Source organism: Solanum dulcamara, chromosome 11 (assembly GCF_947179165.1).
Source record: "Solanum dulcamara chromosome 11, daSolDulc1.2, whole genome shotgun sequence".
NCBI lineage: Eukaryota > Viridiplantae > Streptophyta > Magnoliopsida > Solanales > Solanaceae > Solanum > Solanum dulcamara.
Window position 1 is genome coordinate 24,116,211 of NC_077247.1, and position 17,740 is coordinate 24,133,950.

At 39.1% G+C, this 17,740-nt stretch overlaps 1 protein-coding gene across 1 annotated transcript; it reads left to right on the forward strand.

The window, feature by feature from the left end:
* The first annotated feature begins 13,077 nt into the window (after positions 1-13,077).
* On the forward strand, positions 13,078-17,187 carry LOC129872455 (uncharacterized). The gene is made up of 2 exons (XM_055947441.1): positions 13,078-14,402; positions 14,904-17,187. Exons 1-2 carry the CDS (start codon positions 13,078-13,080, stop codon positions 17,185-17,187), a joined length of 3,609 nt encoding a protein of 1,202 aa, XP_055803416.1.
* The last annotated feature ends 553 nt before the right edge of the window (positions 17,188-17,740 follow it).

Genomic DNA, 17,740 nt, shown 5'->3' on the forward strand with positions numbered 1-17,740 from the left:
ACTCGTAGACACACTGACGACTCGTAATTTTGACACACAAGAAAAGTTCAGATGCTCAAGTATTTACCGGTTTTCAGGGTTAACAAGACGAATGGGTTCTACGACCCTTAGACATGTTGACGATTTGTAAAATGGACTTCGGAGAAAAGTCCTAAGGCCTGATATTTGGGCTAAGTTTCAATGATTGTTGAGTCTAACTAGGCAATTAAGATTGACTTATGCATAATATAATCATTGAAGTCAACTAAAAAGGTAATTGAACCAGCTCAATGCAATATCATCATCCTAGGGTTAGAAAATCATTGAAATAAAGGAGATTTTTTAGGAAAACCTAGGGACTTCATGGGTGAACAAAACCCATGAATGAAATCTCACATACCTTGGTTGAATCTTGCACTAAATTTATAAGAAGAGACTTGTGTTTTTGAAACCCTAACTTGAATTGTAGGAGAGCACCTTGAGAGAAAACCTTGATTGCCTTAGGGAATTTTTGAGAATAATTTATAAGAGGGATTTTGAAGGCTTGGTTAGTTGTAGGTTCTGAACATTTCCATAAAAGTGTCTAGATATATTGTACACAAAATAGAAAAGGACGAAAATAGACTTCATTAATCCTGGACGAAGGACCCTACGACTCAAGTTTATGAGGCCTGATATAGGAGTCTACCTTGGCAAGTTGCCTCTCCCGTTCTTCCGATGTATGGGTAAACATTGGACTCTATGTTATATCTTACATGGTTTATGTTGGTTAATGGTTTTTCTCACAAATTAAAGTATGTTCTCTCACAAGTTTATATATTCCTCTGAAAGGATTTATGGTATACTTCGTTACGATTCATGGTATTTTCAAAGTATGTGTTTTCCTATAATAAGTCATGACTTCTATTATAGTGTTTACATTATTTTATGATTCATCATGGTTCCTATATTAAATTGGCCAAGTCTCATTGTTTCAAATAGTATTTCAAATGATTTCATGGTTTTCAAATGGTTTATTGTACCAGTTTATTATATCATGGCATATTGCATTGCATGCTCACATACTTAGTACATTCAATGTACTAACGCATACTTCTTTTATTTGCGTATATTTTCTTATAATGTAGGCCATGGGGATCACTCCAGACACTCTCATGGCTAGATAGAACACTTGTTCACTTGATTTGGTAAGTCATCATGCTTTAGGGACTACCTATCGAACTTATATTTTCTTTCTACCTCTAGACTATGTTGTTATTTTGAGAATATTTCTTTTCTTTTTTGGATGAGCTAGTGTCTTGTTCTATGCCCCTACCTATGTTATTGTAATAGATGCATGTTTAGATAAAGAAAATGTGTAAGTCTGTTAAGTCGGGCATAAGCTTCACCTTTAGCTTTAGTTTTTTTTTTGGAGACTTATCCATCACTTTACTTTAGATTGTTGGTTTACTTACCTTATGTATGCTTGATATGCTAAGATGGCTTGGTTGAGGTTTCCTCAGGAATTCTAGTCGTTGTGTCATGTCTAGGCCCTAGTCTGGGTCATGAAAACATTAGCCTTCAAGCACTTTGCACCAATGGTCCAAAGATTAAAAGGGAACAACCTATTCTTTGCCATATTCACTTTAACAATTAAGTTGTTACTTAAATATCTAAGCCAGAGATGCATATTTTTCATATGAATATCATATCTTTTTTCAAGAAGTTGTGACCCAAACTCAAAATACTACTTTTCAATTTTGGCACATAGTAAACCTCATTAATCAATTTATGGCCACCATCTTTATAGGATATCAAAATCGTACCTATCCCTTTAATTTGGACCTTTGAGGTATCTCTAAAAGACACATTACCTTTCAGTGTCTTCTTTATCTCCACATACTTGTCTTTATGTCCACACATATGATTACTTGCTCCGTTGTCAAGATACTATAAACTGCAACCAATTGTATCTTTTTCTTTAAGTTCCATTAATAGTGTTGAATTAGCGTCTTTGTTATTGTCAACAAGGTTAGCATTCTCTTCAACATTGCTACGTCATTCCCAAGAGTAATTTCAAAAATTTATGACAGTTATAACATGCAATTTTATATTTGTCATACTTTATTTCATATGTACCTTGATAAGCTCCACGTCCTATACCTCCTCGTTGTCCACAACCACGACCTTTGAATGATTGGTGGCTTTTATCTTCATTGTTGAATTTATTAATATAGCTTCTACCTCTTCCACAGTCTCTATGACTGCCACGGCCTCACCATTATCCATATCCTCTATATCATTTTATAGCTTCTAAATCTTTGAAGGATTTCTGAATTTTAAAAAGTTGCTCTAATGGATCCTCTTTTCTCCTTATCATCTTTTCTTCGTAGGATTGTAAAGAACCTTTGAATTTCTCTACCATCAGAGTCTAAATCTTTAGAGTCCTCAATAGCATAACAATATATTCAAATTTAGGTGTTAAAGAGCGAAAGATCTTTTCTACCACACATACAACATCTACTTCCTCCCCGTAGCTTCTTAGTTGATTCACAACAACCATCAATCTTGAACAAAAATTAGAAATGGATTCAGATTCTTTTATTTTTAAAACTTCAAAATCAACCCTTAGAGTTTGAAGTTTTATCTTCTTTACTTTATCAACTTATTTGAGAGAATTGTGTAAAATCTCCCAAGCTTCCATTAGCAATGATAATAAATAAGCAAGCGGAAAACGAGGGGAAAGAGGGACTAAGGGAAAACATCATAAGCAAGAACCATAATAGTCAAGATTCACCATACATATGCCCAACAATACCTTTAAATCATAGGCTTGGCTGAGGCTAAGACATGTCCCTAGATCCTCCTCAAACAAAAATAAAAATGAAGTACCATAATAGATGTCTATAGGTATCAACATAGCATAATCTAGAAAAGGAAAGGAGCATAATTCCTGAAACATGGGAACTCACCAAACGTAGCCTTCAAGCAATCCCAACTAGCCATTGGAGGAGAATGAGGAGGAGCACCGATCCCTACATAGTCATATCATGTAGGCAAAATTGTATGCACAAGTACTTTGAATATGCTAAGTATGTAGGCATGCAATATAATGGAAAACATTAGGACATTTATAAAGAAAAGTACATAAATGAGTTCATAGCATTTGAATCATAAATATAGGAAGATAACTGTAACCGGCATTAACACAATGTGAGCTATGACATAAAATCCAACGTAACCACCTATATTAGAAGGGGAGACTACTTGCCAAGTTAGAGCTCCGTCACCATTCATTTCTTTAATATTAGATGGTCATTTGTGGATCCACTAGCCTAGCCTACAAGGGCTCCTATGGTTGGCACATAGTTAATGAAGGAAGAGGTTGCTACTAGGACTCCATTACGGAAACTACATCAAGCCTCATTCGGTGCTAAGTCAAATCGCATGGAATAATATATCATAGTAATATAAACATACATAAGTTTTAAGACACCAAATCATCATTCGGTAGAATAGCTCTTAACCTTTGGTGATTCAAATATGCAATAATTGTCCTTATCGCAAAAATAATTCATAACTTGTGTGAGGGAGCCTCTCACAAACATTCGTTCTTTCATTAAAAATACTCTCATAATCATAGTTATTAGCTTTCATAAACATTTAATTGGAATCTATCACCTTTAAATCATGCTTTAATGAAGAATAGAGTAAAACTAGGTGGCTTCAATTCAATTCAACTTTCAACATGTATATAAATAAAATCATGCATAACACTATGAAGTTCAACAATTTAAAATTATGCTTTAAATAATCCACCATGAATTTCTAGAACCTTTAAGGATCTAAGTAGAGAAAATACTTGCAAACCATCAATCCATGCATTTGAAATCATTTTGCATTCAAATAGGCCAATAATCATTAGCTCAATCATCATTCATGCTATTAAATAGAAATTGGAATGACCCATAAGAAATATCTTACTTGAAATCTAGAGATTTGATTAAAAGTTTTTTGGACTCCATGGGTGGAAGGACCCTTGGGTATACACCTATATACATTGATAAATTTTGACCTTGAGATTGAGAAGGAAGACTTGATCTTGAAGAAACCCCAGAATTTGCTTGGTGATGAAAAGACCTTTGAAAGGAGCCTTGGGAGAGAAGGATTTTGTGAATTTGAGAGTTAATGGGCGAATGAAAGGTTTGGGAATATTAGGGTTAGTATATAGTGAGAATTTAGTCCTAAAATTGTCCCCATTCTACTAAAACATATGGAAGGACCAAAATACCCATCCTTATAACTAATCGAACAGACCCTACAAATAGATCTTTACGAATCTAAAAAGGACTCGTTCTGTAAGGTATGAGAAAACCCTTAAAACTAAGTCTCTAAAATTTTCCTACGACTCAACTTTATGACTCGTCAAAAGTTCTACGACTTGTCCTGTTGAATCCTAGAAAACGTATTGAGGCTTGTTATGTGCAAAACTCAGGCCTTACAACTATGGCTCACTTCTACGAGTTGTCTTTACTTCTACGAGTCGTCTTCACTTTTATTAGTCATAAGTTGACTCGTAGACTCACTTTCTGACTTAGACAAATTTCCAACCTCAGCATCAATCCTACGAGTCACGCCTATGATTCGTAAGAGTTCCTATGACTCATAGGTTGAGTCGTATACCTTTAGTAGTCCATTTTCATAAGTTTTTCCTTTTTTTTGACTTCTCAACTTCTAGGGTCTTACAATATCTCTCCCTTGGGAATATTTGTCCTCGAATGATATTCCACCAGCATAGAAAGGACACGTAAAGAGGACCAGCAATCCAACATGCATGTAATAGTGCAATTTAAACATCGTTCAAACACATTTAAAAATTATGCATGTATATGACAAGAAAAGTTGAAATGCAAAGATTTGGAGTAATTGAGCAAAGACAACGTAATACATTAGGCTTAAGTAGAGTGAAAGAGATAAAGGTATCACTTCATCATATCCGCTTCTGCCTCCCATGTAGCACTTTTGACTTGTTGATTCCTCTAAAGGACCTTGACAGATGCAACTTCCTTGTTCCTCAATCTTTTGACTTGTCGATCCAAAATTTCAACTAGGACCTCTTCATATGTCAAGTTTTCTTCAACATTCACTACTTCCAAAGGCACGACGAAACTTGGACCACCTACACACTTCCTTAACATAGACACATGGAATATCGGATGAACCATAGTCATTTCTAATGGAAATTTCAACTCATAGGCAATCATCCACACTAAATTCAAGGTCCCTTCTCCCTGTATCGGAATAGGACTTTTTGCGACTTTGAGCCATATTCAACCTTTCTCTAATGATCCTCAACTTCTCCAAAGCATCAAGTACCAAGTTGGGACCCAACAAGGTCATCTCTCCCAATTCAAACCAACCCACTAAAGACCTACATCGTCTCCTATATAAAGCCTCAAATGGCGTCATCTCAATACTTGAGTGGTAGCTATTGTTGTAAATGAATTCAATAAGCGGAGATGGTCATCCCAAATTCCCTTAAATTCCAATACACAAGACCTTAATATGTCCTTTAGCATTTGAATTATCCGTCCGGCTTTCCCATCAATTTGAGGATGAAATGCAGTTCTTAGCTTTACTTTAGTACCAAGTCCCCTTTGAAATGACTTCCAAAAATGAGAAGTGAATTGGGTACCACAATTCAAAATAATTGACAACGACACACCATGCAACCTTACCAACTCCTGAATATACAACTTAGCATAATCCTAGGCACTATAAGAAGTCTTGACCGATAGAAAGTGAGCCGACTTCGTCATCCTATCAAAAACCACCCAAATTGAGTCATGATATTTCTGAGTACGAGGCAAACCTACTACAAAGTCCATATTTACATCATCCCACTTCTAAGTGGGGACTTTAATGTCTTATGCTAGTACACCCGACCTTTGGTGTTCGGCCTTGACTTGTTGACAATTTGGGCATTCTGCCACGAACCTTGCAATGTCCTTTTTCATGCCACCCCACCAATATATCTCCTTTAAATCCCAGTATATTTTGATCGAATTAGGATGAATAGAATATAAAGAATTATTAGCCTCTTTAAATATCAAACCCCTTAGGCCATCCACATTTGGAACACATAACTGACCTTGGTAATGAAGTACCCCATATTCCACTTGTGAAAAGATATCTACTTTCTTCTCTCCCACCGATTTCTTTAAGTCCACCAATGCTGGATCAAGGTCTTGTTTTGACTTAACATCTACCACCAAAGATGATTTGGACCCATTTTGCACAAACCACCATCATCGAAAACACTCAACTTCACCCCTAATCTAGCCAACCTATGAACATCCCTTACCAACTCCCTCTTCCCTTCATCAACATGAGACACACTACCTATAAAAACACTACTAAGTGCATCAGCAGCAACATTGGCCTTACCCGGATGATAATGCACACTCATGTCAGGGCAAACACAACGACCGCCAACTCAAGATCTTGGTTAGGGTAGTTATGCTTGTGCACCTTCAATTGCCTAGAAGAATAGGTTATAACCTTTTAGTTTTGTATCAAAACATAATCCAAACCAAACCTTGAAGCATCACAATATACAATAAACCCTTCCAACCATTCTAGTAGAGTCAAAATCGGAGGGGAGGTAAGTCGATCTTTCAAGGTTTGAAAGCTCCTTTCACACTCATTCATCCAGAGGAACTTTGCCTTCTTTTAAGTCAATTTCATCAATGGAGAGGAAATAGAAGAGAACCCTTCGACAAACCTTCTATAATACGTGGCTAGACCCAAAAAGCTCCTAATGTCTGAATGAGACAATGGTCTAGGCTAACTCCTTACCTCCCCTGTCCTCTTAGAATCAACCTTGATTCCATCACCGGACACTATGTGACCAAGAAATGACACCTTTTCCAACCAAAATTCACACTTACTAAACTTGGCGAACAATTGCCTGTCCCTCAAAGTTTGAAGCACAATTCCCAAGTGGTCTTTATATTCTTCCGCACCCCAAAAGTAAATCAAGATATTGTCAATAAAGAACACCACAAACATATCGAGGTAGGGTTTAAACACCCTATTCATCAGATCTATAAATATCGTTGGTGCATTTCTCACTCCAAACGACACCATGAAAAACTCAAAATGACCTTACCATGTTTGAAATACCATCTTGGGAATATCACGCTCCCTTACTCTTAATTGATAATAGCTAGGCCGAAGATCAATCTTTGAGAAATGAATTATCCCTTGCAATTAGTCAAATAAATCATCTATCCTACGGAATGGATATTTTTTTCTTAATGATCACCTTGTTTAATTGACGATAATCTATGCACATACAAAGTGACCCATCCTTTTTTCTCACAAACAACATGAGAGTACCCCATGGTGAAATACTTGGCCTTATGAATCCCTTTTTCAACAAGTCCTTTAATTATTCCTTTAATTCTTTTAATTCTGCCAGGGCTATTTGGTAGGGAGGAATAGAGATAGGTTGGGTATCGGAGAGAAGATCGATACCAAAATAAACTTCCGTTTAAGGAGGGACACAGGGGTGGTTGTTAGGAAAGACATCGAAAAACACATTAACCACGAGGACCTACTCAAGAGAAGGAATTTCAGAGTTGGCATCCCTAACTCTCACAATATGATAGATGCAAAACCTTAGAAATCAATTTCTAAGACTTAAGACAAGAAATGAACCTACCCTTAACCACTGAATCATGACCCTTCCATTTGAGAATAGGCTCACTTGGCAATTGAAACTTGACTCTATAAGCCCTACAATCTATAGAAACATATGACACATGCAACTAATCCATCCAAAGAATAACACCAAAAAGCTTAATGAGATCACAAGGAACAACTTTGTGCAAGATAGACAAGGGACAACCCTTATAGACTTTTCTAGTAATAACCAACTCACCGATGAGGGTAGAAACCAAAAAGGATTCCAATAACTTTTCGGGTAACACATCAAACATATTAGCAATAAATGGAGTAACAAATGACAAATTGGCAGTCAGATCTAATAATGTATACACATCAAAATCAAAGACCTTTAACATACCGGTGACAACGTGTTTCCTCAACTTCTTATCTCCTATACAAAGCATAAAATTTAGTTGGTGTATTGGCCACTCCCTTTAGCTTATCTACCATGAGCAACTTTGCCTTGAGGCCTACCCCCACCACTCCTACAATCTCTAGTTTGGTGACCCATATTACACTTGAAGCATGCATTAGAGCTGAAGCATTCCCCTATGTGAGTCCTCCCATACTTCTTGTAAGTGTGGAAAGCTTGAGCACCCACATTCTTCCTTAGAATCATAATATTAGAACCTTTTTATTTGTTGAACCTTGGGGTAGGAGTATTGATGGGACCTTTCCCCATGAATCTTTGCCCACTTTGACCATTTCTACCACTACTATAATCGAACCTTAGGTTAGTGAACCCTCCACCATCAACTCTAGCCTTTTTGAACCCTTTTGACCTCTACCTCAATTTTTCATCCTCAATTTGTTCCACATATGTCATGATTCGGGAGATGTCCATATCCTTGACCAACATGGCCATCTTGCATTCTTTGGACACCAAACTAGAAATATCGGAGATGAATTTGCTTATTCTGACCCTTGGGTCGGATACCATGAAAGGAGCATAATTAGAAAATTTGATGAATTTGAGGAAATACTCTCTCACACTCATGCTCCCTTGGAAAAAATTGATGAACTCTTAAATCTTTGCCTAATTTATCTCCAAATGAAAGAAGCAATCTAAGAAGACACCCTTGAACTCTTCCCACTCTATGGGTCCCATACCTTCACCCCTCTTAACCACCCATTGTTCATACCAAACTCTTGCTACACCCTTGAGTCGATAGGCTACTAGCTCAGCCTTTTCATTTAGAGGTACTCCCATAATTGCCACAATCAGATAAACTTCCTCAATAAACTCCATTGGGTCCTCATCTAACTTGGAACCATCAAATTAGGGTGGATTCAGCCTCTTGAAATATGGAATCCTACTATCCAGGGTAGGCACTTAAGGCATAGGAGGAGCAACACCTTGATTATCTTGGTTGGCTACGGCTTGGGCCAACAAAATGATGATATTTCGGAATGTTGGATGTGTAAATCCCTCCTCAAGTGGAGCCTCGAGAACCAGAGAATCGTAGGTATCGATGAGACGAATCCAACACAACAGGAATCGTCCCAATCGGACATTCGAAGCTTCGGGAATGTTGAAAAAACAGCAGCGATCACTGTTCAACATTCTGCCACTGATCAAGGAACCAATTCTAAGTCAACTTCTGTAATTTGTATTGAAAAACCATCAATTGGGGATGTTAGAATAGCATCCCAGCCACATCATATCAAAAATCCAAGGGATTTCACCATGGAAATTAAGAGAAATCCAGGCGCGACAGTGGGACGAAACTCCGGCGAAACGCCAGCCACTCGAACTACAAATTTGACGGCCTCCGATGTTATTCGAGGTGGCACACCACCTGGGGTTGGTAGTGCACCCCCAGGCGCACCTCATACTAAAAGCCCAGCTCCAATGGGTGACGGCGTCGCCGGCGACACACTGCTGAACTCCGACGTTTGCGTTCCGGCGACATTCGAGAGTCAAGACCAATGCCATCTTGTAGAGGAGAACAATACGAATACAACCATCCAAAAATCGCCGCCATACACAAAGCCAAACTCGTCGAATATCAATTTGAAGAATTCCGGCGGTGAAGTGATTTCCGATAGTGGCGGCGTCGCCACGTCTGGTGGCGAAAATACAAATTGTTCTGGGGGTTTGGTAGACGATCTTACAAGGAACACAATGAACCAAAAAGTCCCATCAGCAACAACACCTATCTCCTCCAATTTGGAAATTAGGGTTCCAATCCAAACTGCCGGAGGCGGCGCAGCGGCAAAGCTCCAATTCCAAAATTGGCAATGTCAACCTATTCATCTTGAAGAGAGGAGTCCAGAAACACAAAAAGGCCCTTCAGGTGTGGTCCCTATCAATTCGAATTTATCAATTAGGGTTGCCAATTTGAGTACTAACACTGGCAGCGGCGACACCGGAACTCCGGCGATCGGAAAAAATGTTTCTAGTTTGAATAATAATACGCACCAATACAGTATCCATCAAAAAAATTTAAATTCAAAAAATGACTATCCTAACATACCAAATGCCAATACTAGAATTGAACCTAACGTAAAAATCACCGAAAACACTCATCCGGTGAACGCCCAAAGAAATTCTCAAGGTATTACTAACCCCCATATCAGTACGAACGTTTTAAACCAAATGCCACAATTTTTAGACACCTCTAACTCAAATTCCAAATTTCCATCTTGTGAGAATAGAGTCGAAAACAGTCTTTTAGTGCCCAAAAATATTTCCCCAGATAATCCTAGCACCTTAACTAATCTTAAAAGTACCAAATACCCTCCCAGTTCAGACTTCCCTCCAATATCTTCTAATTTCCAAAAATATGACCCAAAAAACTCTAGAAATCCGGTAGTGACCCTAACCCCCAGTGCGCTACCTTCAAAGACCAAGCCCCCTATCAACCAACCGGTCACCACAAATCACCCTCCGCCCCCTATAGCAAAACAATCCATGGCCACACGGCTGAGAGGTACACAAACTGAGAATACTACCAAAATTGACCTTACAACCCCAAAAAGAGTAATGAAACAAGGCTGTCCTGCTATTATGTTTAAGAGAGAGGACTACATGATTAAAATGGCAGAATCATATAAGTACACCCTCATAGACAAGTTCTATAGCCCAATGCCCAAGATGGAGGTCATTCGAAAGAAATTCATTGCCCAAACAGAACTCTGAGGCAAGGTCAAGATTACGCATTTTAACTCTAGACATATATATATTGACCTAGATAACGAACACGATAGAGCTACTGTCTTAGATAGCAAGCGCATGTACATTGAAGGTGTCTTTATGAGATTTCAAGTTTGGACTCCTACCGTTGATCCAAACTATGAAACCCCCATTCTCCCTGTATGGGTCATACTCCCGGAGCTTCCATGGCATTATTTCCACAAAGAATTTGTTACGATTTTGCTGGAGGACGTGGGACAAGTATTACACTTAGACATGGCCTTCATGCAAAAGACGAGGGGTAGCGTAGCGAAAGTAAAAGTCCAAATGTAAATCACCAAGCCTAGAATCCAAAGTGTGTGGATTGGCTTTGACGAAAATGATGACCCAAATGGGGAAGGTAGATGGCAGGATATCGAATATGAAGATATACCACTTTATTGTACTTATTGTAAACACCAGGGTCATACTCCTCCAGCCTACCCAGTCAGCAGAAGAGATGCAGAACGCAATAAGGCCAAAAACAAGGAAGAAGAGCCAAAGAAAGATGAGTCGACAAAAAACACAGGTATGATCTCTTCTCCAACTATTTTAACTAATGTTGTAAGTGTCAGACAACAGGTACCGATACAAGAAACAACCACCACAACTCAAGGAGGAAGAAACAAAATATAGGAACACTCAAATAATCAGAACAGGAATCAAGTCCCAACCAACCAATGGCAAACCCAAAAGAGAAGAAAATTCAAAGGGAAGACCCAAACCGTACAAAACACCCAAAAGATACAAGGTAACACTCAACAGGTATATAAACCCACTCAACTCAGAACTACAGGTATTGATGGTAATACTGTCACTACGACCAGCGCAATTCAAACCGTACAAAGCGAGCATCGATCAGGTATTGACTCAATGCTCCCAATCCCCCATGGCTCCCTCTGTAGTCTTAATGTATTGAATGTTTTAACTGTTGCTGCTGAAGTAGTTAATGGAGGTGAGGATGGTGGGTTTCAGGAGAAGCCAACTAACTTGCAGGAAGGGGTACCCAGAGGAGAGGTTATGTCTCATGTTTTGCATGAGAACAGTATGGTTGACCCTAGGAGTGACTCTAGAGATCCTGCTACCACTTCATATATTTTTTCAGCTGCTAAAATAAACGAAAAGAATGTGCAAAATAGGGCAACAGAGTTGCATGAACTGGGACCTACAGTTTCTCCCATTTTCAATCTAGAAATGGGCAACATTACAACTCCTACTCAGCCTACAAATCTGCAAATCTTGGAAGAAGTTGCACCTGTTAACTCAAAGGAATCCTTGGAGGAAAGAGCAGATATTAGCTTGAAGGACAATGCAATGCATGTTGACAGAAGGGATGTTGATATGCAGCAGCAACAGGGGAACTGTCAGGTCCCAACTCAAATGCACATGCTGCATTTTCAGGGAGAAGACTCAACCCCTGCAATTCATAACATAAATTTACCTACAATTAATCAGCCTAATGACCACACAAATAGGAATATTGACACTACCAGTCATAATACTCAGCTGGGATCTATGGCTAAGGATTTAGGGTCTGTAGCAAGCACTAGTGTCACAGGGTCTAATGAAAAAAAGAATAAACTGAGCAAAAGGAGAAGGGATGCATTAAAAAAAAGAGTAGAAGAAAGGAATTTGTCTCACGAGGAACAAATTCCTCTGGTAGTAGACAATGTGAAAGAACAACATCCTAACCTTGGATGCCAACAATTTGTGCTGAAGGATGACCAAAGGGGGATGGATATTACACCCTTGCAAACTCAGTACAACCACACACCTCCTCAACATCCTACAAGTAGAACTGCAGAACAACACACACAATCTCTCCCCAAATGCACCCTCAATACTAATACTAATACTAATATAGAAGTCCCTTCTGACCTGGATGAATATGCAGTTATTGAGTCTGAAGATGAGGGTGACTATGAGGACCAACCCTTGAAGGATCTAGATGAGGAGGATGTTGCCAGTGAACACTTAAACAGACCCTTAGGTACATCTTACACAAATGAGTATGATGATGAGATTCAACAAATAGCTAACTCCCAAGGTTTGTCCCCTAGAGGAATTCATAGAACCAGTCACAGTAATAAACCCATCAGTCCAACTATTTCTGCTCGCACAAGCAGACCTCACACTAGGCTGTTCACTTCCAAAAACTCTCAATGATTAGTACACTATGCTGGAATGTGAGGGGTATTAATACCCAAGGAGCCATGGAAAGACTTAAATCTCTTAAGAGTATCCATCAAATTCCCATTATTGCCATCCTAGAGCCTTTTTCTGATAGCATTCAGATTCAGTACTTCAGAAATCAACTCAACATGGACCATGCTATTAGTAATCCAAATGGTAAGATTTGGCTTTTTTGGACCAAGGATGTAGACTGCAGGATATTGGAAAATGAGGAGCAGTTGATTACTTATGAATTTAATCATGTAATGAATCCAAATCAGTTCATAGTTACCTTTGTATATGCAAAATGCAAAGATCATCTCAGAAGACCTCTGTGGGATAGCATGCTACAACAGTCAGCCACCTCCCTTCCATGGTGCACATTAGGTGATTTCAATGTTATCACAGACCCTCAAGAAAAGTTGGGAGGTGTCACTTACAATATGAAAAAGAGCCTTGAGTTCATCAGCATCATAGAAGCCTGTGGACTACAAGATCTTGGGTTTTGTGGTCAGAGATACACTTGGTCTAATCTAAGGGGTATAATGTTCAGAATCTGGAAGAGACTTGATAGAGGAATGGTCAACGATAAGTGGCTAGAGATGATGCCTCAGACTACCATTACTCATCTACCCTCTGTGGGTTCAGATCACTGCCCCTTACTGCTGGAGATGATTGATCAAAACCAACAACACACCAAATATTTCAAATTCCTTAACTGCTGGACAGAACAACCATCTTTCTTGGATACTGTTAGTAATTGCTGGAACAGGACCATGGAGGGTAATCCAATGTGGTGTTTCCATCAGAAAATGAAGAGGTTGGCAGCCACTCTTAGTACTTGGTCCAGATTGCAATTTGGTGATATATATGCCAAAGTTAAAGAATATGAAGACAAGACTAGACATGCAGAGGAAGAGCTAATCTCTAGTAATTCTGAAGAGAACAGAACAAAGCTCCATGCCATCAATGCAGAGTATATAAAATACCTGAAACTAGAGGAATCCATGCTAAAGCAAAAAACTCAGTTGCATTGGTTCAAAGAGGGTGATGTGAATTCCAAGTATTTTCATGCCTTGATAAGAGGAAGAAGGAGGAAATTATACATCCATAAGATCCAGAATAAGGATGATAATTGGGTACAAGGTGAAGAAAACATAGCCAAAGCTGCATGTGAACACTTCCAAGCCATTTTCACTGGTGAGGAGACACAAATTCAGGAGCATACCCTCCAATGTATTCCCAGGATGGTCACTGATGAGCATAATAGAAACCTGAAAGCTATCCCTACAATGGAGGAGTTGAGAACTATAGTGTTTTTAATGAATCCCAATTCAGCTGCTGGACCTGATGGAATGAATGGCAAGTTCTTCCAAGCATGTTGGAACATCATAAAAGAGGACCTCCTTAAAGTGATTCTATCTTTCTTTTGTGGACAAGCTATGCCTAAATACTTTACTCACTCTTGTTTGGTGCTGCTCCCAAAAGTACACCATCCTAACAAGCTCTCTGAGTATAGACCAATTAGCCTTAGCAACTTCACAAACAAAATCATCTCCAAACTCATTTCCCTTAGACTGGCACCTATCCTACCCAACCTCATTTCCCTTAACCAATCTGGATTTGTCAAAGGCAGGAACATTTCTGAAAATATTATGCTAGCCCAAGAGATTATACACCAGATCAAGAAGCCAAATGTAGGAGGTAATGTAGTTATCAAACTTGACATGGCTAAAGCCTATGATAGGGTATCTTGGTCCTATACTTGTCTAGTTTTGAGGAAAATGGGATTTGAAGAAGGTTTCATTGATATGGTATGGAGAATTATGGCTGATAATTGGTATTCCATCATTATTAATGGTTCAAGGCATGGATTCTTTCATTCCACAAGAGGCCTTAAGCAAGGGGATCCATTATCACCAGCTTTGTTTATCATAGGTGCTGAAGTCCTCTCCAGGCTCATGAACAACCTTCATCAACACCCCCAATATCATGGTTTCCTGATGGCTAAAAAGGGCCCTCAAATTAATCATCTCAGTTTTGCAGATGACATCATCATATTCTCATCTGGAAGATCTCATACCTTGAAGCTTATCATGGAGACACTACATACCTATGAGCATGCTTCAGGCCAATTGATCAACAGAGACAAGAGTAACTTCATGGTACCCTCAAATGCCTTCAACTCTACTATTAGAAGAATCAAGAAAGTTACAGGCTTCAAGCAAAAGAACAGCCCTATCACATATCTGGGGTGTCCTCTTTACATTGGTAGACAGAGGATCATCTATTATTCTGAGCTTATAGCTAAAGTTGTGGCTAGGATAGCTGGATGGCAGGCAAAATTAATTAGTTATGGAGGAAGAGTTACTTTGATTAAGCATGTCATCCAAGCACTTCCTATTCACTTGTTATCTGCTTGTTCCCCTCCTGCAACCACTATCAAGCAAATTCAAAGCATCACAGCCAATTTCTTCTGGGGGTGGAAGAATGAAAGGAGGAAATATCATTGGTCTTCTTGGAAGAATCTGAGTTATCCCTATGAAGAGGGTGGTATTGGAGTGAGACTAATATCAGATGTTGCTAAGTCTTTCCGATACAAACAATGGTGGATATTCAGAACTAAGAATTCCTTATGGAGTGAGTTCCTCAAAGCTAAGTACTGTCAGAGGTCAAATCCTATAACCAAAAAATGGCACACAGGACAGTCTCTGATATGGAAGCACCTCATGAAGAACAAGCACAATGTTGAGCCTCATATCCAATGGCAGATACAGTTTGGTTCTTGCCTCTTTTGGTGGGATAATTGGTTGGGAGTTGGCCCCTTAGCTAATTTCAGGTCAGCCAGTAGTAGACAGAACAATACTAAGGTGTCTTCTTTCATGATTAATGGTCAATGGAATGCAGAACTGGTCTCTCAGAAAGCACCTCCTCAGTTTCTACCTAGCATCCTGGCAAGTAACATCAACTATCAGCCCCACAAACTTGATCAGGCCTCTTGGAAGCCTAATAGCAGTGGGGAATTTAGTTGTTCTTCTGCCTGGGAACTTATCAGGGACAAAAGGAGTAAGACAAGAATTAACTCTCAAACATGGCACAAACACATTCCTTTTAAGTGTTCCTTCCTACTCTGGAGAGCACTTAGAGGGAAACTACCTACTAATGAAAAACTTATCAGCTTTGGAGAAGCCCCAGCCCAATGTTACTGTTGCCATAGAGCTGGTTTGGATACCATTGACCATATATTTGTTTCTGGAAACTTTGCCAGGAAGGTTTGGAGTGTATTTTCTGATTCTCTGGGTATTAGTAAAGAATACACACCCCTTAGAAACCTGATGATGAGGTGGTGGTCCAGTAATTACAGTAATGAGGTCCATAAACTTATCCTACAAGCAACTCCAATCTTCATATGTTGGAACCTATGGAAAAATAGATGTGCCATCAAATATGGAGGGAAGCAGTCCAATATTACAAGAGTGATCTACTCAGTCTTCAAGGATAACTTCAACCTTCTAAGCACTACCTACTCCTATATCAGCTGGCCAAATAGATGGAAGGAACTGGTCTTTCTTGTGGAAAAATGTACTAATGAAGTTAATGTTAGTACTGTCTACTGGAGGAAACCTTCAGCTCACATGGTGAAGCTGAACACTGATGGTAGTGCACTTCACAACCCTGGAAAAATAGGAGGGGGAGGATTGCTAAGGAACAATCAAGGAGATCTTCTCTTTGCTTTCTCAACCCCTTTTGGAGAAGGTACAAACAACCAATCTGAAATATTGGCAGCCATCTTTGGTTTGACTTGGTTTCTCCAATTAGGATATACTAAAGTGATCCTTGAAGTGGACTCTGAGCTAGTAATCAGATGGATAAAACACCTAGCTCAACCACCATGGACTGTCAGAACACAACTCCAACAGCTGCAGGACATCAGTCATCAATTCCAGGTATTCAAATGCAGCCACACTTATAGAGAAGCCAATTTTACAGCTGATGTTTTGTCCAAACATAGCCACAAATGCACTACTCCACAGATATATCTCAATAAACAAGAGCTTCCCAAAGAGGCAAGAGCTTACTTTGAGCTTGACAAACTGGAAATGGCCAACTTCAGAAGAAGAAGGCTTAAGAGAATCAAGAAGCCACCATGACCTTGTCAGCCTCCTTGGTCCAACTTACTATTCAAATTACTTATTGCTATGCATAGTAATAATCAATTTGAAGGTTCTATAGTTAGGACTATGGTAAAAGGGAACACCTCCCTTGGCTTATGCCTTCTTAAAATAACCAATCTTATTTTACAGGTTAGGATTAGAATAGAACCTTTCTTCTTTGTCTTTATCCTTTTTGGCCTTGTAGGTATAAATACACAGGCACCATATCATCCAACTAGTGGAGGGCCAGTCAGGTGTATACTGGAAATTTACCACAGCTGTTCCAAGGTTGGACTTGCCTTAGAGACTCAGCAGTCATACAACACCTGCACAAATAAGCAATTCAACAACAACAACAAAGGTCAGGCACTCAGAATTCCTGCACATGCCACAACTGCAACAACAAACAAAAGCACCATGCAACATCAAAAGGAATCCATATTGAAAAAGTCAACCGACTTAAGTCCCCAAATGGAGCACTTCACAACTTGGAGCTTCCAACTTGTACAAATGACCTCCAAACTTTGCAGGGATACATAAAATACTATAT